General features: G+C 35.7%; 1 protein-coding gene across 2 annotated transcripts in view; it reads left to right on the plus strand.

Moving 5' to 3' along the window:
- Positions 1-12,343, plus strand: part of CWC22 (CWC22 spliceosome associated protein homolog) — a 56,117-nt gene extending 43,774 nt beyond the window's left edge. For both annotated transcript variants that reach the window (XM_045559847.1, XM_045559848.1), the window contains exons 15-20: positions 2,930-3,007; positions 3,671-3,823; positions 5,325-5,452; positions 7,017-7,118; positions 7,210-7,418; positions 11,490-12,343. In XM_045559847.1, coding sequence (XP_045415803.1) covers positions 2,930-3,007; positions 3,671-3,823; positions 5,325-5,452; positions 7,017-7,118; positions 7,210-7,418; positions 11,490-12,076 — 1,257 coding nt within the window. In that variant the 3' untranslated portion in view covers positions 12,077-12,343. The remainder of the gene's footprint in view (positions 1-2,929; positions 3,008-3,670; positions 3,824-5,324; positions 5,453-7,016; positions 7,119-7,209; positions 7,419-11,489) is intronic.
- The last annotated feature ends 11,941 nt before the right edge of the window (positions 12,344-24,284 follow it).

Here is a 24,284-nt window from a genome sequence, read left to right on the forward strand (position 1 = left end):
TCGACAAAAAACGTATTCGGCATATACTATGTATCGAGCATTCTGCAAGGTGTCAGGGATTCAGCAATCTATAAAGTACATATAGCTCCTACTTAGCCCCGTGGAACTCATTGTCTTATAACTTGGCACATACTTCACTACTCACAGTATCAGAATATTAATGCTAAGGATAATAAAGAGCAGGCTGATAGAGTCTTATTTTTTCTTCCAGGTTTTTTTTTTTTAATGTATATTGTGTATATTGCTCCCTGTCCATTTAGGTTTTAGGTCCTTAGAACCTGCGCCAACACTTTGGTGGTTTTGTTTTTCACACCTTACTTTACATGTGGTAGACGATAGACCAGGCACAGATGCTGGAGTGAATGTATCAGCCCTAAAAGGCCGTTTAGTTTCTAGTTCTTCTAGGTCTTCTTGATTATCTGAGCTAAGTGATTATAAGATGTAAGTTCTTTGTCTTAAAGCTTTGCATATGATGTGTTACAGGGGTTAACAGACTGGCCCAGACCTGCTGCCTGTTTTTATAAATAAAGTTTATTGAAATACAGCCACACTCATTCATTGATGTATTGTGTATGGCTGTTTTCATACCACAGCATGATTAAGTAGTTTTATAAGACCAGCAGTAAAATATTTACGAACTAGTCCCTTACAGAAAAAGTTTACAAATCTTTTGTCTAAGTTATAGATTCATTCTTGAAATGCCATGGTATGGAATTTTGAGAAAAGTTTATTCTATTCAAATTTAAAACATTTTCCCTTTCAAAGTTTCTTTATTGGTATATTAATAATAGAGTACCTATTTGTACTCTGGCTGCACTCGGTATGTCATCATTGGAAGGAAATAAATTAGTAAATTAATCTTTAAAATTATAATTGACACTGAAATTACTGTATGATCTTGTCATATTATTTGAGGCATATAATTAAGTAATTATAAATTTTATTGATATTAATCCAGAGGAGAGTTATTGTAGAACTAACCTCAACATAGTTTGATAATCTTTGGTGCATCTATTTTCATACACTCAAAAGACTCCTAAAATTGCTGTAATATTTAATTAAAATGTTAAAATATTTAATTATAAGCCAGAGGGAATAACTTATAATTGCATTTAGTCTAGGGAAGAGAGTAATTTGTTTTGCAAGTAGTGCTGACTATTAACAGTGCTATCAGCATATTACCATGTTTTATTGTTTAAAACCCAATTAACTTCTATATTATTATAAAACACAATGTTGGTAGAAAAAGTTGAAAATGAAGTTTAATGTATCAAGTTAACATAAATTTAGCAGAATTTAGAAAAGCCTAATTTTTTAAAGTTTTTAATACTGTGTAAAACTTTGGTAGAATACACCTTTTCAGAACTTATACATTTATAAACATTTTTTAATTAAGATAATTTGAAACCAATTTTAAAAAATATGGCAATATAATGGCATCTGAAAGGAACCTCGTAATTGTAAAGCAAGGCCTTTGAATAGATTGTTCCATGAGTAAATTACCAGCACCTAGAGCAATGCCATCCAATAGAACTTTTTGCAGTGATGGAAATATATTCCCTACTCTCCAGTATGGTAGACATTAGTCACACATGGCTTTTGAGTGCTCTAAATGTGACCAATGTGACTAAGAAACTAAAATTTAAATTTTAAATAATTTAAAGTTAAATAACCACATGTAGCTAGTTGCTGCCATGTTGAACAGCACAATTTTTAGAGTGTCTGTTCTATGCTTCCTCTGGGTTCTTGCCCTGAGTCCTTCCCCTGGAGTCTCTGACACAAACTATTTACATAGATATGTGCAGTAAATGCTTATTGACCTAGTTTTTTTTTTAATATTTATAATTTTTACTTAGGTTGCATCCCATTTTTTTAAATATGACAAAATGTCAACATTGTTAGTTACTGTATTTGGGGAAAAATTTTTTTTTAACTTTCTGAGAAATGTTTTAAAGGAAAAGATGTTTAGTCAGTTCTATAGTGGTGATCAGAGAATGAATTTATGCCTTTTTCATTTTGTCTCTATTCACTTTATGTTACTTGAGTTTCTTCATCTATGAAATTACTATAATCAGTATGTATTTCGTTATGATTATTTTAGGAATTAATAAATGATATTTGTTAATTAAAAATTTCTTATTAGTTAAATATGAATTAGTTGTGATGATGGTACTTCCTAATCGTTAATTCAACAGAATTTTCAGAGAAAGGTTTTCAAGGTATCTAAATAGTTGATTGGACAATGTATTATTCCAGCAGTTATTGGATGATTACTTGGATAGATCCATCTATAGATAGATCTATATGCATAACACTTATTTTGAGGTGAGAAAATTCAGCCACAGAGGTGGGGTTTTTTGTTGTTCTTTTAAATACATCTTTTCTTTGTCAACCAGAAGGTAATTTATGTTAACATTGAAGTTGTGCCCATTTATGAGTCTGTAAAGATACATCATGTTCCGCCTTTTCCATACTTACTAAATATATTCCTTAGCAATTGAGTTTGTATTTTTGGGAGATGTATTGTTAGATGAACTGTTAGATGTTGTGTTGGTAAGACTATATTTAAGAAAGTTCTGCATAGAATCCTTTAAGAATGCAATATATGCCATCTTTCCCTGATATATCTGTTTCATATACCAGGTTTTCTTAAAGTGGTTCATACTTATGTGAATTTAGAATTTTATAATTAATCTGATTAGCATAAATGACTGTGGAAGCTGTCAACCAGACCAAAGGCTTTCAAAAATTGTATGCTTGAAGGTAGATTGAGGTTTTTATTTTGTCCTAATTACTTAAGTTCAGAGAGTTTTTGAAGTATTTTAAACCTTTACTTAAAAATGCAGACAGTTGCTATCCTGTTGGTAAATTATACAGTATAGATCCCCATTGTGTTTTGAATCATTAATGTAATATTTTTTCCAAATAGAAAGAACTCTGCAACATGATACTTGATTGCTGTGCCCAACAAAGGACATATGAGAAATTTTTTGGCTTATTAGCTGGGGTGAGTTCCATCGTTGTTTTTCATGGCAGAATTTAATAGATACATTAAAGGAATTCATAACATGAATATTGTGAATTAATTATTCTGTTTTGTGGTGTGGTCTAATATAATAACATATCTTTGCTAAAAGCAAATTATTCTCTTTCTTTCTTAGGTTTCCCACTCTCTTCAGCATCCTCCTTTCTCTTTTTATTTTTGCAGTGCCTTAACTTTGCATATCACTTTTCTAGAACTTTTTGAAATTTTATATGCTTTGTAACAATTTCCCAATAGAGGACAATTAAATGCTATCTTTTCAAACTCTCAAAGCAGTTACTAAAGTTAAGTACATGTTCAGACGACACAAGTAAAGCATGAGCTAAATTATTTTTTTAAATCCAAGCTCTACCCACAGGGTAGAAATATATGTGTACATATACAGATGAATGTGTCAGCTATATGTATCATTTTGTTTTAGCATATAAATTCAGGTAGATAGAAGCCATGTATATTAACTACTTTTGAGCATCATACACCACAAAGATTTAGTGATGTAATGTATATTCATTGAAGATATATAAGATATTAAGTTTTGATTCAGTAAATTTAGGAGGATTTAATATGTTCATAATTGACATTGAATTTTTAATAGTGCTGACATTCAGGGTTTTTTTTATTTATTAGAGATTTTGCATGCTAAAAAAAGAATACATGGAATCTTTTGAAAGTATATTCAAAGAACAATATGATACCATCCATCGCTTGGAAACAAACAAATTGAGAAATGTTGCTAAGATGTTTGCTCACCTTTTATACACTGATTCACTTCCATGGAGTGTAAGTAGATGGGTCAATATTTATACTCTTTTCCTAATATCCTGTTATTCTTTAATAGGTATTAGTATAAGCTATCCATATTTATCTTGTTAGGAAATGTGCTTTAAAATTCAATGTGTAGTAAACTTTTAGTAGAACTGCTATCTTTTAGATTATGTTCATGTAACATGGAATCAAAATGCTAAGTAAATAATACATAAGAAATACTATCCTGGATTATATGAACTCTAAACATCACAGTGTGTTTTAATAGTGATGCCTAGGAGTATTTTCAGGGAAAATATTACAGATTTTCATCTTCTCTGTGTACACACTTAATGTGTGTACACTCATATATACATATGCCATTATTTTGATGGCAAATGTGCCTCCTCTGAATTTCTGTCCCTGTTTCCTAAGGAAGTAACTCTCAATGGGTCCTCTTGTGAAGATTCAAAAGGAATGATTGTCCTAGTGGGATGTGTTCTTTTTAGCAGACATTGAGGTTAGGTAAATGACAGGGAGGGTATTGTGTAGTGATACTTAGAACAAGGAAAGATAAATTCTTGACGGGGAAATGTGCACTGGATTAGAATTTGAAATGCATCCATTAAGCTGGCATTTATTGTACAGCTGCTATTCATTCAGCCATCACTATTTAGCCACTGCCTGTGTGGTTATAAAAGCAAAGTCACTAAAGGAGTTAACTTTTTTTAAAAAAAGAAATTATATCCAGGAGGAAAGAAAGATGAGGATCACATTGTAGAATACCATACCTAATGGTAGAATGAGGCAGTATCATCAAGGTTATAAACATTAGATAAATTTTTGTAGTACTTTAAATACTAAGTATGTCTGGCTACATTAATAGGCATTTGTAAGCTAACACAGGAGCCTAATTGTAATAATTTTTGACTTCTTTTTTTCCCCTCTTTGAGGAAATGAAGTCAAAGTTTTAAACAATTGACAAACAAATGGGTTCCTGAACACATAACCCTTAAAAACTGGAGGTTACTTTTATTTTTATTTGCCCTGAAATATCTCTCTAAGAGTTTCAGTTTTTAAGCCACAATCTTAGTATTCAGAATAAGCCATCATTCTTTCTGTCTACTTTTATTGTGTATTATATGTACTATACAAAACCATAGCCTAATGCTCTAAGTGGCATTTTGCCCCAAGCCCTCATATATACCACATTTTGATGAGTGAGGTTTAGGAGCTAGTAATCTTTGCTTCAACTTTACATGCTCAAGGCAGGATATCTTTCCTGCTATAAAAAGCACATTACTCAAGAAAGAGAATGAAATCTATTTCTGTAACATCTTAACATTGTGAAAATTAGTTTAGAGAAGTGATCTTAAACTTTATGTCAGCATAAGGGAAGATATTCAGAGATAATTCTGGTTGAAGAATAGAATAAATCATAATTTTGAGAAACACTTAAACTTATCAATACTGGTCACTTTGTCCTGTCTTTTGAAAATCAAAATAAAATTGTCCTTTTTTTTATTTTAATTATCAGGTTCTTGAATGTATAAAACTTAGTGAAGAAACCACCACATCATCCAGTAGAATTTTTGTCAAAATATTTTTCCAGGAACTGTGTGAATATATGGGTCTCCCTAAACTTAATGCAAGATTAAAGGATGAGTAAGTTTCTCATTAAGCACTTTTTATTCTCACTGACCTTGGGTTTTCCCCCACTTCAGTAGACATAAGTCCACCTCTGCTCGTAAAAGCAAATGTTAAGCCCTCTAGGACTTCATCCATTAGTCACTGCTCTGAACCTTATGTTATGTGGCATAGGACAACATGCAACTTTTATAATGGTTTTTAGTTCAGGTGGAAAGAATGCAGAATTAATATGTTTTTAATTTAGTTAGAACACACAAAATTATTTTTGCATGCTCACTGGAATTCTCTAGTGATAATTATAGTTTTATTTTCATTTTTACTCTTATTTTAAGCCTTAGAATAACTAATACTTTATTATCAGTGGACAATTATGAATATATACACATAAATATTAGTCATGTAATTGTTCAAATTATTACATGGAACTAGCGTCTTATGCCAGAACTATTACGTAATCTCTCTCAACTTCCTTATTTCCTATTTATTCAGATTGCTCGTTGCCTCTTAGATTGAATTCTACACCGTTCACGCTACTGAAATTATCCTTTCACATTTCTCCATGACCACTTGCCAAATGTAGTAGTCTTCCTCAGTCTTCCGGCCCCTCACTCCTCTGCCTCACTCACACAGTCGACCACTTGCTCTCTGTGACTCCTCAGTTTTCTCTCCTTCCTCTCCTCAGTCTCTGTCTCCTCCTCAGCCTGCCTCTCCAGGGTTAAGTTCACCAAGGTCTATAAACTGTCTCTGCACTACTCCATCCACTTCTCTTGGCTCCACGTGTTTGGCCCCTGTCCACCTGACCAGGCTCATCTGTGTGCTCTTCAGCAAGCTGCACTGCTGCCACACCAAAATTGCCAGGCTTGTTAAGCGCCTCTGGCTCTTTCATGCTCCTTACCCGTGTTTCCGCTGCTGGCAGTCCTCTCTTTTCTTGATCTATCTAGCAAACTCTTAAACATTCATTTTCTCCGTATTTTTCTTTTTTCTATGAGACAGTTTTCCCTGATTCCACTGAGTAGTGGAACTGTATTGTTACTATCTTTCTGGTCATTTTACTTCGTAGGTTTTGTAATTATATGTTGTCTTCAACCTTGATATCTTCCTTTTGTTGACTACTTCCCCTTCTCCCCTATTGCTTTGCACATGCTGTGTATGAGTGCATGTGTATATATATAATATACGTACACACAGCAGAGGAGGTTTTAAACGTTTTTTGTACAAACTCCATATGTATATAAATACATATGTATGCATACATACTATACATATATTCACATGTGTAGGCATATGTGTGTCTATACATTTATCTCTTCTATGTGTATTGGTTTGCATACCAAAAAATTGTTAAAAAATCTCCTCTGTTGCATAATAGTAGAGATCAAGTTTAGTAAATTATTATCTGACCATATTCATTTCATTTCGATAGCATGTAGCCTAACCTAATAAATGGAATAAACCGCTTATTCATACTTCATTTAGTAATTTAACATATAGAAAATCTGAAAATTGACTGTGTAAAGATTTTGCCTTTTTGTCTTTAAGCAATACATTCTCTTTTGTTCATTTTTCTTTCCTTTTTTAGAACCCTACAGCCATTCTTTGAAGGATTATTACCCCGAGATAATCCAAGAAACACTCGGTTTGCCATTAATTTCTTTACTTCTATAGGTCTTGGAGGTTTAACGTAAGAATTATTTTTAGAATTTTATTTTCAACTTACAAAATTGTCTCACAGTTGCCTTTGAAGTAGAATCTAACATTGTATTTTTCATTAGGGATGAATTGCGTGAGCATCTAAAAAATACACCAAAGGTCATCGTGGCACAGAAACCAGATGCTGAGCAAAATAAATCCTCCCCATCTTCCTCTTCAGCATCCTCCTCTTCTGATTCAGACTCTGATTCTGACAGCAGCAACAGCAGTTCAGAGTCTTCCAGTGAAGAGAGCGGTTCTTCATCTACCAGCAGTCACAGCTCTGCCCCAGGTAGTGAAGCTCATTCATAATTTATCTTGCTCTTTTCTGACAAGTGTTTTTCTGGTGATATTTATAATGAGAGAAGAAAATAATTTGATTGCTTATTTATTTTAGAGTTCAGTTGTTGAAAAGCCACAATTAATAATATAAATAATCATCTATCACTGTTGCAGTCTATAGTGTCTTATATTTGTAATGCGGAGATACTATATGAATTTTCATGAAGAGAACACATCTATATAGCTAGCACCCACATCAAGAATTACTAGTACCCCAGAGGTTCTCTGTGTCCCCTCTCCTAGTTACTACCCTTCCGTCCTTATGGTGGCTACTATTCTGATTTGTAATTCCATAGGTTAGTTTTGCCTGTTTTTAACTTTAGAATTATATATTATGGACTCCTGCATGTCTGGCTTATTTTTTTCAATATTATGTTTGTGAGATTCCTCCATTCTCATTGCCCTATAGTTTTCCAATATGTGAATATACCACAGTATATTTACACTTTTCACTCTATGGACATTTAGATTTACAAAGTGTTTCCATGTGTACTCTTGTACCTGTCTTTTGATAGCTATATACATGTGTGTGTGTTTATGTATTTTATTAATATGTGCACATTTTTATTGGGTATATATATTTTTAGGTAGAATCACTGTGTTGTAGGATGTGCATGTATTTAGCTTCAGTAAATACTGCCAGTTTTCCAAGTGGTTATTCCAGTCTGCACTCCACCAGCCACGTATGAGAGTTCCAGTAGCTCCCAGCCTCACTAACACTTCACATTGATTGTCTTTTTCATTTTGGCCATTGTGTTGGATGTGTAATGGTATTACATTGTGGTTTTAGTTTTAATTTGCATTTCCTGGTCACTGTTGAAGTTGAGCACCGTTTTATATCTTATTGGCCATTTGAATGTTTTGTTGTTGTTAAGTGACTTGTCAAGTCTTTGTCCATTTTTTTCTATTGTCATCTTTTCTTTTGATTTGTAGGAGTTCCTTATGTATTTTGGATATGTATCTTTTGCACATACATGTATTGTAAATAACCAGCCCTATTGTCTCTCTAGCTCTGCGAGGGTTCCAGAGCTCTGCTGTCTCCTGCCCCTCAGCAGCAGCCCCGAATCAGCAGATGCTGCCGGAGAGAAAGTGGCTATAAATGTCAGCTTACTTCTCTATGCTTCTGCCTTCTCATCAATTTTGGCTCTTCTAGTCCTCATTTTTTCAGTAGCTCTCTGATGACTTTTACTTTTTACCTTTTTATTTTGAACGAATTTTATAGGAAAGTTGCAAAGACAGCACAGAGAATTTCCGTATATACCTCATCCAACATCCCGTAATGTTAGCATCTTACATAACCATAGTTCAATGATGGAAATTAACATTGGGGATCATTATTTTTAACTAGACTACAGATCTTGTTTGAATTTGACCAGTATTTCCCCTAATGTCCTTTTCCTTATTTTAGGATTCCTACATTTAATTATATTCTCTTCAGTCTTCTGCAGTCTGTGATAGTTCCTCTAAGCTTTCCTTGTTCTTACTGGCCTAGTCACTTCTGAAGTCACTTATGTTTATAGCTGTCCCTCAGTATGGAGGTTTGATGTTTTTCATGATTAGAATGAGGTTAGGCATTTTGGGCAAGAATACCATAGAAATGATATGTCCTTCTTAGTGCATCTTATCACTAGAAAAATAGAAAATCACCATTAGAAAAACACCACAGCAATAAGTGTTGCAGATAAGATCCAAAGACTGATATTAAAATTAGTAAGCAAAAGCTGGAAGAGAAAGATTCACACAGTATCAAATTATCTCCCTACAAGATATTAATTTTACAGAGAAAAGCAGTTTCCATGAAGACATCCAGCAGACACCACCTTACTCAAGTGATCAAGCTTATGGTCACCAAAAATAAAATGTATCAATATTTATAATTTTCTATTTTTCTATTTTCTTTTATATTTAGTAATTGCATTTCTTCTGTAAGAAAGAGTTGTCCTTTCCTCGATTATTTATTTATTCAACCATATATTTATATCACTGTGGACTCAGCATTATTTATCTTGTTCTGTGGGTTAAAGTTCAATACAATCATTTGTTTTGTTCAAATCGTTTCAGCTCTGGCAGTTAGAAGTTCCTTCAGCTTGACTTCTGTGTACTTTTGACGATCTATCCCCATCCTTTTTTTGAGCACTTCTTTCCGTTATAGCATCACAAGTTGTTCCAGATCTTTAGTGCCTTTCAACGGAAGATTTAAAAATTTTATCTGGCATTTCGAGTTGTTTGCCGCAGGAGCACAGGTTTTTTACTATCTTCTCTATCCTACGTAGAAGTGGAAATCCTGCAGTAAAAGATTTTTTCAAAGTTCGATTCTGTTTCACATTTTCTGAAAAGGTCTGTGTTGTTTTACACAAGGTCAACTCTGCTTTCTTCCGTCATAGTATCTTGGTCTAAACAAGGATTGTCTGCTTGTCCAAAATGCATGTCATTCTTGTTTTTTTTTTTTTTAATGCCGTATTTCATTGAAGTAGTACTTTTCCCTGTAGCCTTAAGTTAGAAGGTTAATCTTTGCACTTGTGTTCCCTAGCTTGTTACTAACATTTCAAAGAATGTGGCATCCAGAATTGTGGGGCTCTTTGTGTTTTGTATTATCAGAGCAAGATTCCATTTGCTTACAAGAACTTTTATTCTTGAATTGAAATATATAAACATTGTTCATTAAACATTTGCCTTTTTAAATTCTACAGAATTTGTTATTTCATGATATCCTTTTGAGAACAGATGATAACACAGCATGAATTGCTGCAATAAGGAAACTTGCTGATTCAAAATTAATTTGATTTATTATACAATTTCAGTAGAGGACTTTGTTTTATTAATGAAATATTAAATAGCATAAAAGCAGTATGAACTACCCCCAAATTAGGCGATTGTAAAGCAAACATAGCAAAGGGAGAGGAGATTGCATATTGTTAAATGGCTGGGTTTTAATGTCAGTAAAGCCCTGAGAGTGATGTGGAGTAGGGTCAGAGAGACGTTGGTTTAGCACAGAGCCAGATGGTTTCTGCTTGGGTAGCTGCAGCTCAGCTGAGCTGTTCGATAGGAACCAGAGAAATAGGTCCTTAGTGGCAGACCAACTGACTGTGCTGTGTGCCAAGGGTAGGCATTTAGCAGAAGAAACGAGAGGTTGGCACAGTGCGGTTTGGGTAGAGTTAGGGTGAAGAGAGGCAATTTGCTACCATACTTTCCTCTTTTTGTGTATGTGTCAATTTGACAGAAATTTGGGTCATTTCAGCACCTTTATTTAGATACCTAAATTAAAAAACACAGATAAAGTGATTAAATCTGTTTTATAGCTTAAAGTGATGTTATTTCAGTATAATTATTTTATATTTGTGATTATATCAGCAAAATTAAATTATTGAAGGCATTTTTAGAAGAGTTTTTTCAGAAACCAAGCCTTTGTGGCTATCATCAAGCCTGTGACTATATCTTAACATACCTTCTCTTACTAGTGCGGCCAGGGCCTCCATGATCGCGTCAGAGAACAGAACTGTTGTTTTTTTTGTAGGAAGAGTTTTTCATCTGAGATATGTGTGTTTGTGCTGTCAAGCAAACCCAGTTCTATTCCTCTCACGTTTAGGAAGTGATGGTGCTGGTGTGTGTGGTTGTGGTATTTTGATTATGTACCAGACCTGGCATAATACTTCATATGATATACACACATGGGCTGGAATTTTCATTTTTAGGTAAAATTTGTAAGTGGAAATGTACCATTCTAGTCACTTCATACAAAGTTTTACAGTATTTTCTATAGTTTATTTAAAGCTTCTGCTTACTGTCTTGAGTCTAAAGATTAAAATAGTACTTTGGTGTAACTAATGTTGAGATACGGTATATTCTTAAAAATTACGCATTTTGTAAAATGTTCTGTCATCATACTTTCCATTCAATCAACTTGGCTTTGCATCCAGTTTATCTGAATTAATAAATCTACAATATATCAGTAAATGTGATAGTTAAATTATGAAATTAAGACAAAAACAAAAACTAACTGTGTTTCATTTTACAAATGCAGCTAAAGAAACAAGAAAGAAGAGACAAAGGAAGACCAGAAGTAAAGAAGTAGATGAATTGGTTAGGAGCCAACAAACAAATGATAGGAAACACGAAGAAAGAAGACTAGAACAAAGGCACCAGGAAACAAGGACTGAGAGAGAGAGAAGGTCGGAAAAACACAGAGATCAAAATTCAAGAGATCCAAATTGGAGAGATCCCATAAGGAAATACATGTCCGACAGAGATGTTCCTCCTGAACGAAATAATTACAGTAGAGTTGTGAATGACAGAGACCAAGAAATGCACATAGATTTGGAAAATAAGCATGGTGATCCTAAAAAGAGGAGAGGAGAGAGGAGAAATTCTTTTTCTGAGAATGAGAGGCACAGACACCGAAATAAGGACAGTGAAAATTTTAGAAGAAAAGATAGATCAAAGTCAAGGGAAACAAACAGAAAACATTCAGGCTCTAGAAGTGATGAAGATAGGTATCAGAATGGTGCCGAGAGGCAATGGGAAAAATCTAGCAGATACTCTGAACAATCCAGAGAATCAAAGAAAAATCAGGACCGCCGAAGGGAAAAGTCCCCAACAAAGCAAAAATAATTCTACAAAATGACACAAACTGGACATGCCTTATATTAGGTTGAAACAGATTATTTTTTACATTGATTGGTGAACTTTATAGAGAATTCTTGTATAAAGTACTGATTTGTATTTGTAAATTTTAAAAATGTTTTCTTTGTAACATGTTTTATAATTGATACATCTCATGGTCCTCCACATAAAATTATTTGAAGAGAACAGTTTCACCAGAACAGGATGTAAGTCTTACTTATATTTTGTGAATAAAATGATCAAATACTCATTGAATCAGAGACTTTTTTTTTATTGATAAAGTGTTTTTTCCAATAATGTTTCTAATTGTTTATTAAACTATTATAATGAATATTAGTGGTTTTTCATTTGTAATTGAAGGCCAAAATAGGTTAACCCTTTAGGTTTACAGACATTTTTGCTTTGTTAATGAGATAGGTATCAGAATGGTGCTGAGAATGAACCTTTTTCAGGTGGTCATCCTTTAAAAAAAAAAACAAAAAAACCCAGAGGGTTTATTACAAGTTTCATATTATGTTTTGAACAAAATAGATAATGTATAATTTTTTTTCAAAAGTGGTTTGGTGAAGCTAGGTGTATATTATTAGTCTTTAAACTGCTACACAGCTACATTGTTTATAATTAGGACAACTTCTGGACTGCTTGATAACATTTAATTGAAATTCTTTGTGATTATTGCTTTTTCTCAGCATTACAGTTATCTTTATCACTGTTGGTGAGTTAATGTGTATTTAATTTTTAATTTAGATTAATAGGTAATTGGAAAACATAAAATTGTGAGATATACGGACAGCCTGTGAAATCATTCCAGTTTTTTTTATGAGTTTTAAAGGCTTTCATCATTGTAACTCTCACCAATTAATATGTGACCATAGTATTTATTACTTTTGAAATAAAATATTGCCTCTGAGATCTTAGATTTGCTGACAGACATTTGACCTTTCTTACTGAACAGACTTCCTGTGCTTGCTCACTTTAAAAGTACATACAGTCCATTTTAGCCCATGTGTGGGTTTGACAATAGTGGAACCACCATCTTAATGTTTAGCTTTCAGGCATATATAAATAACAATAAAGTCCGTGTAAACATATATTATCCTTTCCTCCTCTCCAGCCTCTCCCCAAAAGTATTAGTTGAGTAAGACAGCTTAGTGTTTTCTGCTACCATGGAGGTTAAAAGCTGGTGTCATTGGTAAGAGACTATCATAAGCATAGTGCATTTCACAGAACTATGAGCTGAGCAAATTGGATTTAATGAGCACATGGGCTATGAGCCCTCAAGGAAGTAAATAAGAGTTTTTTTTGTTTTTTTTTTTTATCTCAACCTTGATCTTAAGGAGTGCTAAAAAAGAAAAAATAGTAGACTAGAAACTTTAGTTTACTTTCTTCAATTTAACCTTAATTCTTAACTTTTACATGTAAAAATGGGAAACCATTCTTTTTATTGAGTACTTAAGACCATAAAGATTTTTAAAGTAGATTGTTTTTTAAATGTTACAAATACTTACTGAGCATCTATCAGGTGCCCAGGTCTATTTTAGATACTAGAGATAAAACAGTGAACAGTCTCCACTCTTACGGAGGATGTGAAAGACGACAAACAAATCTGTCTTCTATCCAGTGGTGATAGGTGCTATGAAGAAAAGTGAAGCAGAGAAAGGAGAGAGTGAGTGAGTGGGGTTGGGTGGGGGGCATGCATAGGAAGGACAGAAAAGTTCTCTGATAAGGCGATGTTTACCCAGGTATCTGAAGGAAGTAAGGGTTCCAGCCTTGTGGATTCCTGTGGAAGAAAGAACCTTCTAGGCAGAAAGAATAGCTGAAGTATAGATGTTTATTGATAGTAAATACTGCCTGGAAATTTTTGTTAACATTTCCTGTTCTACTTAATTTGGATTTTTTTTCTTCCTATTTTATTTACTCTTACAAAAACAATTAACAGAACACGTAAATACCTCCAGCAGAAGTATAGGAGTGTAAGTGAGTCATCAGGAGAAGGTGAATAGGAGCTGGGGATAGGAGCTGCACTGTTGTGCCTTTAAAATGCACTTCTACGGCATCAACTGCGATGTGTTCACATGTTCTGTGCCACTCAGACTTTTTTACTTTCTTTCTTTTAATATATAGACAAGAAATATGTTGTCTATGTTTGCTGTTTCCAATTTTTTACACTAGTTTTAGAATTAGCATCTCTTAAGGATCAACTGAGTTCTAGATATTTTGCATGCATTACTCATGACTTTCCCGTTTCTCAACTTCCTTGCCCCAAGATTCTGTTCCTCCATTTCTACCATATACCAAGCTACCTACTGCCATTGGCATTCCCTTTATGTTGACTTCCAAGTCCATTCCACTTCTGAGATCTCTCCCTGGAGCACCATACTTTGACCACTGCCCGTATAGCTCACCTACTTTAGTACTGCTTTTCTAGGAACACTTTCACCTCAGCAAAACTTATGATCCACTGATCAGTTATCAAGCCCTTCTCCCCCATTCCTTCACTTTCCTCCTGCAGTAGCCTGTCATTCGAACAGATGAATAAATGAATCCATTAATTCTTTCAGACAACCGTATGGGAAGTGGAATTGTCTGTCCAATTACAGAAGAGGAAACTGAAGTCCAGGAAGGCTAATTAGGCTCAGACCACAAAGTTGGTAAGTAGCAGGACCAGGTTCTAACCCAGACGGGCTTCATTCCAGAGCACAACCGGAGGATGGATAAAAGCTTGAGAGAAGTATTTGAGAATCAGCTCTGCCACCTAGCAGGTGTGTGAACTTGAGCAAATTCTGTCACTTCTCTGACCTTCAGATTCATCTTTAAAATATTTATTGTGTCTCCCTTATGCAATTGCAGTGATGATTAAATGAAATCAGAGGGCCTAGACTAGCATGTGACACAAAGTGGGCATTCAACAAAGAGTTTTCTTTTTTCCCATCATGTAGCAAATACTTGGAAGAAAATTCAGGCTCATTGACTGGCTCATTATGGTGGTTCTATTTCATTCCATCTGTAGTACTATTTACAGTTTTAAGAAAAAGCAGATTTGTAGCTACACAGAAAAATGAATGGATTTTTCTGGAGTCAAGGTGTGACAAAGTAATTCTCCATCACTTTTCTGCTATCAGAGTCCTTTCCCAGATGTATGTATCCTTTTAGCTCAAGCAACCTGCTTCTTACATCACTATTTCACATTTCTCAAATGTGTTGTTAGAAGAAAAAAAAAAATTTTAGTTATCTCTAATGGTTAATGAGTGAATTGTTTATTCCTGACTTAAACACTTTGAATACGCCATTTTCATTTTGACTTGACTGACACGTGTTTTTTCCCAACTCATGGCTGCTTTCATGTGTCAAGATTTTTTAGAACCCTGATGCTTTGTTTTCCAATCCAATTCTCACTTTTTTCAATGTAGTCAAATATCCTTTCTCTCTGATCTTTCAAATTCTTTCATTGTGTTCCATGTATATTCCACAGTGTTTCCTCATCGTTTCTTCATTCTTCGATGTTAAACAAACTTCCTTTGACATCCACTGATAATTTAGGAGAGAGCCCAGTGTGGCCTCTAGGAAACCTGTTCCCTTAATGTGAACGTCTTTACACACTTCAAAACCTGGACTGAAACACCTCCAAATGGTGTTCTTGACTCCCCTTATTATTCTGTGTCCCCTCTGCCCTGGGTATGTGCTCGGCAACTTCCGTTTATACCCACCCACGTTTCTTTCTAAATGTCCTTAAAGCCCCTTGAGTGTGCTGCTTATCTCCAATTAGAGCTTAAGTTTTCTGAAGTTGATCAGTTGTATCTATGCATTTTCTGTTTACTGGAGTTAAAAATGGGGACGAGTCTCCTTGCCACTGCCACTTTCCCTCCTCACTACCCAAAGTCCGTGCTTTCTGGCGAGGAGCTAAACCATTGAGTTCATCTTAGATCCATGATCACAGGTAGAAGAAATTCTGCGTCACACAGGGGTGAGCGTGTCTGTGTATGCACCGCAGAAAAGAGCACAAGTCTTTGTGGCTGAAGTGGAGGTGCCTTTTAGAAAAAGACTCAGGTTTGTATAGAGTTATTTATTATTTAATTTGAATACGATTTGGCAACTGCACATTTAAGTCTGGGTTTTTATCTCACCTTTAACACTTGCTGGCTGCTGACTTTTAGACAGGTCCTTTGACCTCTGTCTCAGTTTTCTCACCTGTACAATGGTACAAAAATATTATTGTAGCTCCCTCAAATGATCTCTGTGGCATACTTAGAACAGTGCCTGGAACTAGATGCTCAGTGTGCTATTATTACCATTACTGTTTTTACTGTTATCCTTGTCATTACAGCTGACAGTACCACTAGACCAGGAATTGCAAACTCCAGTACCTACAGGGGCCAGTGGATAGCACAAAGGAGATGGATTGCATAGTGAATCGGAGTCATTTAACACATTGACTGCCACCTTGGTAAAAAAAAAATATTTTTTCTTGGGGCCACGGTGTTTTATTACGAAAATAGAATAAAAACTTTAAAAACAAAATGATCTTTTCTAATTCAATGAAAAATTTGTTATTTTTTATTGTTTTCTGTGTGTGAGTTATATGCAACTTGAAAAATAGCTCACGCAGCTCCCAAGGTGAAGAGACATGTGGGTTACATATGCTTCATGAGGCCCCAGGCTCAAAACTAGCATGAGTTAATACAACTCACATGGCAGTTAATATGGTAAAGGCAGCAGCACTTGCTCAGCTCTGTCAAATTCTGCCTATAGAGAAGACCTAAAGTTGAGTATCTACCTAGTAGTCAAGAGAATTAAAGATTCAGAATTTGTATATAGCTTCTGATTTTTAAATATTGACAATGATCTTTAAAACAAGCCAAAATTATGTAATCTAAACAAAACAATCTACAGGTATAATAAATTAGCTTTTGAGTAGCTAGTTTGTGACTCCACTCTGGACCCTCAAAAACTATTACTTAATTTTGAAGTGACACTATTTGTTGTACAAAGAAGGTCATTTTTCAGTTTCTGTTCATGTAGTGGGAGCATAAGGTCCTTCATCTTGAAACATCTCATTTACTTGCTGACCTCAGCAATCCTAGTACTAGCTAAATTGCTCTGAAACTTTTTAGTTTTAGTTCTGTGCTTCATTGGCCTACTCCCTCTGTAACTCCAGCCATCCAAAATACAATTAATTTTTCCTCAAATCTCCATCTTTTCTAACTCCTGCAATTGGTTCCACAAATCTCCTGTCACTTTTGAGTTTTCACGGCTACTCCACCGTCACCAAATTCTATGAATATTGCTTTTGCAAAACTTTGGCATGTGTCTCTATCTTCCCACTCTAACTGCTATCACCATAGTTCTGGCCCCTCTTCATTTTGTGGCTGGACTGTTAGACAATAGTTTATTAATCATCTACGGTGTGCCATGTACTGTTCTGGTTGCTGAGGATATAGCCATGAACAAACAGGAGCCTGTTGAGCCTGAATTCTTGCAAGGGTAAACAAAATAATCAAGTTAAAAAAATAAAAAGTTTTGCTTTGAAAAATGTTAGCCATTCAGAAAAGCTGAGAGAATAATACAGTGATCACTTGTGCATCATTTGCCTAGACTCAAATTAATCTAAAGCATTATTTTCAGACTGTCACTGCCTTCTACTTTGGACTCCAACCCTGTGGGATAAGTATAAATTTCCAGCCTGTAACTTTAGTGTCTTTAAAGTTCAAGTTCAATCTGTCTTTCCTTAATGTTTGTTCTGGGAGCTGCCATCCCTTGAGTGCAACCATGTGACAGGCATTTCAGAGAGTCTAATTTTTACAGGAACAGCTGTAAGGTAAGAGCTGTCCCAGTTTTACAGCTCACACGCTAGTGTCTACCCAGCGGAGACATGGTAGAGCCAGGACTCCATCGCCACAGTATTCCTCTTGACAGGTGAAAACATTTTTTTTCTGATTGCCTGGCCACACAAACCCTGCTGGGAGGGGCTGAGAAGACACTGCTCTTTCTCATCTCTGGATGTCTGCCTCCCTTGTACCGTCCATCGGAAATATCCTCTTCTGTTTGCCTGTCCAAGTCTTTCAAGCTTCAGCACATCCACCTAGCTACTCCCATAAAGGTTTCTCTGACGTGGGGCACAGCAATGGCTTTTCCTTCTAGAGCACTTGATGCCATGCAAGCCACTTGAAGTAAAGGCCTTGGAATCGGCACTTACACATGCAGTGAGATCACTTTTATTATTAATATCTTATGTAGATATTATCTTAAGTAGATTATACATTCATCAGGGGCAGTTTTGTCTTAAACATTGCCTGTCCCTCTGCATCTTGCTATAGGCCAGTTTCTTAACCTCAGAGCTATTGACATTTTAGACCAGTTAATTGTGTAGGGCTGCCCTGTGCATTGTGAGATGTTCACCAGTGTCCCTGGCCTTCCCTGCTACAAGCCAGGAGCACAAATCTCTGAGTCCTGACAATCTGTTAATAGTCTCTAGACATTGCCAGTTATGCAGTGGGAACAAAATTGTCCCTATTTGATTACCACTGCCATAGACCTAACATTTAGGAAATACTCCAGCGTATGGCAATGTTGGCGCTTATTCTGTGCAGCATCACTGCCGTCCACTCGTATGAAGCAGTGCCAACTTATATTGCCCTCTTGCCTTTGTTCTTTTTTTTTTTTTTTTTTAAGGAGGCTACATTTTGAGTAATCCTTGTTTTTGTGAGGGCAAGATTAGATTTAAATGAGGAATTCATCATTTAAAAGAGTGGTGGGCAACAATATTCCAACTGCTTTTGTTATTTCAATAATAATTTCAAGTTATTTCAATATCTCATTTAAGGGAAGACATTGTGGTTGACATTTTAATATGAGGTTTGCTGCATTATGATTAGCCTGTTAATGTAATTGTCCCATACAGGTTCTCACTATAGCTATTTATTATAACCAACACCTTTCTTAGGAATGAGGAACAACCAGCTGTGACTGTTGAATTGTTTTTAATCCTATATTAGAGAATTAGGTTATCCAATACCCAAACACCTTAATTTTTTTTACATTTGTATTTTTTAATAGACTTTATTTTTTAGAGCAGTTTTAGGTTCTCAGCAAAACTGAGAAGAAACAAAGATTTCCGGTATGCCCTCTGCCCCTACATATACATGGACCCCCCATTATCAACATCCCCCACCAAAGTAGTATATTTGTTACAATTTATGAACCTATGTTGATACATCATCATCCAAAGTCCATAGTTTACCTTAGGGTTCGCTCTTGTAAACACCTTAATTTTTGATCAGACACTTCAGTGACAGTTAAATAGTTGTTAAAGTGAATTAACTGGCTGTTTAATCAGTAATTTCATGCATTACAATACCCCAAAGATTGGACAAATGGTATCAAATCTGCTGCAAATCAGCATCCCTCCTGGAAACAGGAAATCCCATCATGAGTGTCTTTGGTATGAATTAGGAATCTTTGTGAGTTCCACTCTTTAGATGACACCCTGTTTTGCCTAACCCGAGATCTTCCCAGCCCTAAGACTATTTTTGTGGCCACTACATATGAAGCCCCTGTGAGGGCTGTACTGAATATTTGTTGTTTTTTTTGTATGAGGATTATTCCCCTGATGGGATAATTCTGGTGAACCTGCCAATGAAAGAACTTCCTGGACTGGCCACACAGTACCCCACTGCCCTGGGCACTGTAGTTGGCTCAGGAGGGAGCATATGACCTAAGCTGGGCCACCAGAGTTCTTCCCCAGTAGTTTTTCAATTTGGGGCACAAAACACAGGGTCATGTCTAAGGGCACAGAGAACAGGAAGGGTCTTTATTGGAGCCATAGCATCCACTGACCTGTGGAAAATCTAGTCTGCAGGAGGAGAGGGTCAGTTTAGCTTGAAAGAAAGCAGAGCCCAGAAGGAGCAGCATAGTCTCAACAATTTTGAGTTCCTGAATTGGACTGTGGCTGAAGCTAGCATCCCAGTTATATTAGCCAATGAATTCCCTTTTCTACTTAATATACTTTGATTTAGATTCGTAGAACTTGCACTAAAAGCATCCATATTAATTCAGGGTGATTCCTTTTGATGGAGAGTTTGGAATCATTTAGGTGGTAAGGAAAGCTGTTCCACCTTGCTGTACTTTTGCTTGCATACTTATGCTGGCAACTCTTTCTTTTGACTAAATGGAAATACCATAAATAGAGGCCCAATAAAGATGACTGTGAAAAAATACAATAAAGGATCTTTGGGTTGCTCTTAATACTTTATGGAAAGTTCTAAATGAGTGATTGTACATGAGGTTAATTGTATTATTAGAAATCAGTGCTCTATTTTTATAAGTTACAGAGAATCTCTCTTTACTACAGCACTCTTCTTAGGCTTTGAAATGTACTGCACGGGTGCAACAATTCAATTCACAAACAAAAATTGGTTTCATATTACCAGTGAGAAGGACTAACTGTAGCTATTTTGAGAGATGGAATACCTTCTTTAATCTACAAAGACACTTGAGCACATTACCTTAACAACTAATGTATTCTGCCTATCATTTTACAATATGAAATACTGAATAGCAAGAATGCTACGAACATTTTCAATCTTCTTACACAATATAAATGTAGTCTGAAAATCCCATTGTACACAAATACATGCAGAGACTCTTCCTCAAAATACAGACAAAAATGTGAAAAGTAAATATCACCACCATTCCTCAAGTTTCAAAAACCATTTTGCTTGTGTCCTTAATATCCTTTTTTTTCCCCCAAAAAGGAAAAAACTAAATTCTTATGTGTAGTTATCCAAAGAGGTAAAAGAGAGGAGGAAAAATTGTGGTTAATGCTCTTTTAAGTCACTAGTTTTAGAGTAGTTTGCTACATTAACTGCACACACAATAATGACCTCTGAACTTTTACATAGCAACTAGTATAACACCATATACTATTACACACTTAATAAATGCATTTAATAATGATGGATATTTCTTTTAGTTCTTATCTTTTCTCCTAAGTAGTCAGTTTTACAAGTTAAAACCCCAATATTTAGCTTCACAAATGTTAAAATGTCTAAAATGCCTGCTTCTTTGTTTTTGTTGTCCATTTGTTTTGTTTTACTACACCAGCCTCTTTGAGAATTCCAGAAATGAATTTCAAATATGTTAAAGTTTTCCCTAACCACCATGGTGATCACAATTTCTATCTATTCAGAAAGTAACAGTCAAAACTGTTCTTCAGCAGCTGCACAATTTTTTAAAGAGATACTTTTCCTGCCAGAGAAGTGTTGAGCAAATTTACTATGAAGAGTTGTGGAATTTCCTTTAAGCCTTTAAAAGAAAGACTTCTCTCCTTTTTGGCACACAGAGCATCTCCTATTTGATCTCTTGATCCCTGTTGACCCAATGGTTTTAGCTTATGCCACAAATGCAACACAAAGAAGAAAGCTCAGGAAAAGTTGGCATGTATCTCTTTGCAATGTAGTAGGACTGCCATCAATTTTTATAATGTTCTTAACTCTAGAAGACTTATAGCTCATAATCTGGGTTTTTAGGAGAATCTTATGTAATCAATTAGTGCTGTTGGCTGTACCATTGTAGGCCATGCCCTTATCTCTTGGCACTGTCCATCTGGTGTGTATTACGGATCAGAGGTGCAGAGTGCAGGAGACTGTGTGGCCACAAAGCACTACTGATAGAGGCTCAATGGCATCATCTTTAAACAACTGGTGCTATAGGGGGAATGCTGCTCTCTCTAGTCTTGCTTTTTCTAGTGATCTCAAGTACTTTAATTTGAAAAGAGTAAAAACAAGTTTATGTGGTATATGTTTTGAAATGTTAACTGGTATGTTTCTCTTTCACCTTCCCTCCCCCCATCACTTTCTGTTACCCAGGGCTCCCTTCCTGGTTTTAAGTCATAAGACAAGAGGCCCCACTGTTCTCAAAAGGCATTGTCCCTGTAGAACCAGAGAACAGAGATGCCAGATCTCAGCTTTGGAGTTTCAAAAGCTATAGTTCAAGTTGCCCTTGAACTATAGCTTTCTGCAGAAGTATCTGAAAGACTATTTGATGAGGCAGAATCAGCTGTTATCACTTCCATCTAGAGTAAAGTTGAAGTTGTCAGAGTTAAGGAGTCCTGTACCCTGCTGCCCCTCTGGGTTGCCTGGAAAAGTGGCAAGCCCCACAGAATAAAATTGTGCATCTTGTGATATAAATAAATAGAAAGAAATTACATTAGAAATTGTGAATATAATGAATAGACAAAAGAATACTAGGAAGCTTTATAGATTTCTTACAAGACTCAACCAGGGGAAAGAAGTTGCCAAAAGATTTTCCTGTGAATATGACACTGAGAACCTGTGGATTTGTGTGTTGGGCTTCATGAGTGGGTAGAAATCACAGCAGCAGAAACAGTATGAAACTCCTGACTAGATGCTAGACAGAGACTCAGACACTGCAGGATTTTCCAGTGCAGAAGAGTAGTGACAACTGAAATGTTCCAAGGTAGACCCATGACCATTAGGAATGAGACATTCAATAGAGGGGAGAAAATGGGGAGCAAGAAAACCATGACTTCACTAGATTTACCCAAAATTGACTAGAGTAACTTTTCTACTACTAAACATAATAGAGTTCAAAATAGAGAGTTGTTAGATAAAAATAAAATTGTGCATCTTGTGATGCAGAATGGAGAGGTTGTAAAAGTCATGCAGAGCCAGATCCTAGAAGGCATTATAAACTGTGCTGCGGGGAGTCCTTCAAGAGCTTCCAAGCCAGGAGTAGAAATACAGGGCAGGGGTCAGCTCTGTTTTAGGAATTCCCTCTCAATAGTGTGCAGGGTGGATTGGAAAACAAGCAAGGTTAGATAGAGGAAGGAGCCTAGGTGCAGAGTAGTGTGGCAGGAGGCTTTGGGAGGGAAAGGATTCACAGCTGAGGGACTTGCTTAGAGTAGGGCTCACTTACACTAAACACAATTTCAATAATTGCGGACAAACCTACAAGGAAAGTAAGAAAAGATTGAGAACCCCTAGGATCAAATCCAAATTAATATAATCGTAATCCTGCCTAGAGACAGGAGAAGTAATATAAACTTATCTGAAGAAGTTAATATTGCATAGAAAGATTTATGAGGCAGAGTCTTATGTTATTTAAATATGTGTGCTGGCCCTTTTGCACCCACTTAGGGTATAGGATACAGAAAGTCACAAGAAACATTAATCCTGTCCTAACAGGGACAAACTGGATAACCATAATTTGGGTATAATAAAGAGAGTTGAGGATATTAAAAAAAAAAACCTAATGAACTAATATTCAAAAAGTAAGAGAAGAAATCTTCAGCTCTCTCCATCCTTGAAGAGCAGCCAGAGGGGAGGAGGCTGCCACAAAAGCAAGAAAGAAGAAAATGGCTGAGCTTTCAACACATTCTTAAAGACAAGAGAATGGAGAGACTCCCTCAAAGTACTGTGGGGCTGAGAATGAGGAGTTTTCTATGACTGGGTGAGGGGGAGGAGAATTGAGAGAGACAGCTCTGCTCTTCATAGGCACAGGTACGCCTGCTAAAGCCTGAGGGTAAAGCAGGAGAACTACCAGAATACCTCCAGGTATTTCAAGACCCACAAGTTCAAGGCAGCAGCCACCTGGGGCTGAGAGAGGCGTTAAAGAGCTGACGGATCATCCCCTGAAGGACAGGTACATCAGGCACGCTAAAGGCTAAAGGCAGGGAAGGAGAATTTAGACAAACTCTCCTATTACTCAGACTTCAATTTATGCTAAAGGGAATATTCTAATACCATCTTCAAACCTTGGAAGTCCATGGAGAACTAACTCTAACTAAAGCACCAAAAAATCTATGTTCCTCTCAATTACAAATAGTTTGACCCAGCCCCTCTCATTAACAGCCTGCCTGAAGAAACAGTATCCTTTTCTGGATGAAAGTTGCATTTGCTTTTGTTTCTCTAGTCTTTCATATATATATATATATAATGTTAGCATTTTATAAAAATGATGAGATATACAAAGAAGCAAGTAAATTTGATTCATAATCAAGGAAGGAAATAGTCACTTGAACAAAACCAAAGATTACAGAATGTTGAACATATCAAACAGGGAATTCAAAATAACCATGACAAACAAGGTAAAGAAACTAATAGGAAAAGTGAGAACAGTATGTTTGAGAAGATAGGAAATATCAGAAAAGCTATGGAAACTATTTTAAAAAAAGAGCCTA

The sequence above is a fragment of the Lemur catta genome, chromosome 8, assembly GCF_020740605.2.
Source record: "Lemur catta isolate mLemCat1 chromosome 8, mLemCat1.pri, whole genome shotgun sequence".
Classification (NCBI taxonomy): Eukaryota; Metazoa; Chordata; class Mammalia; order Primates; family Lemuridae; genus Lemur; species Lemur catta.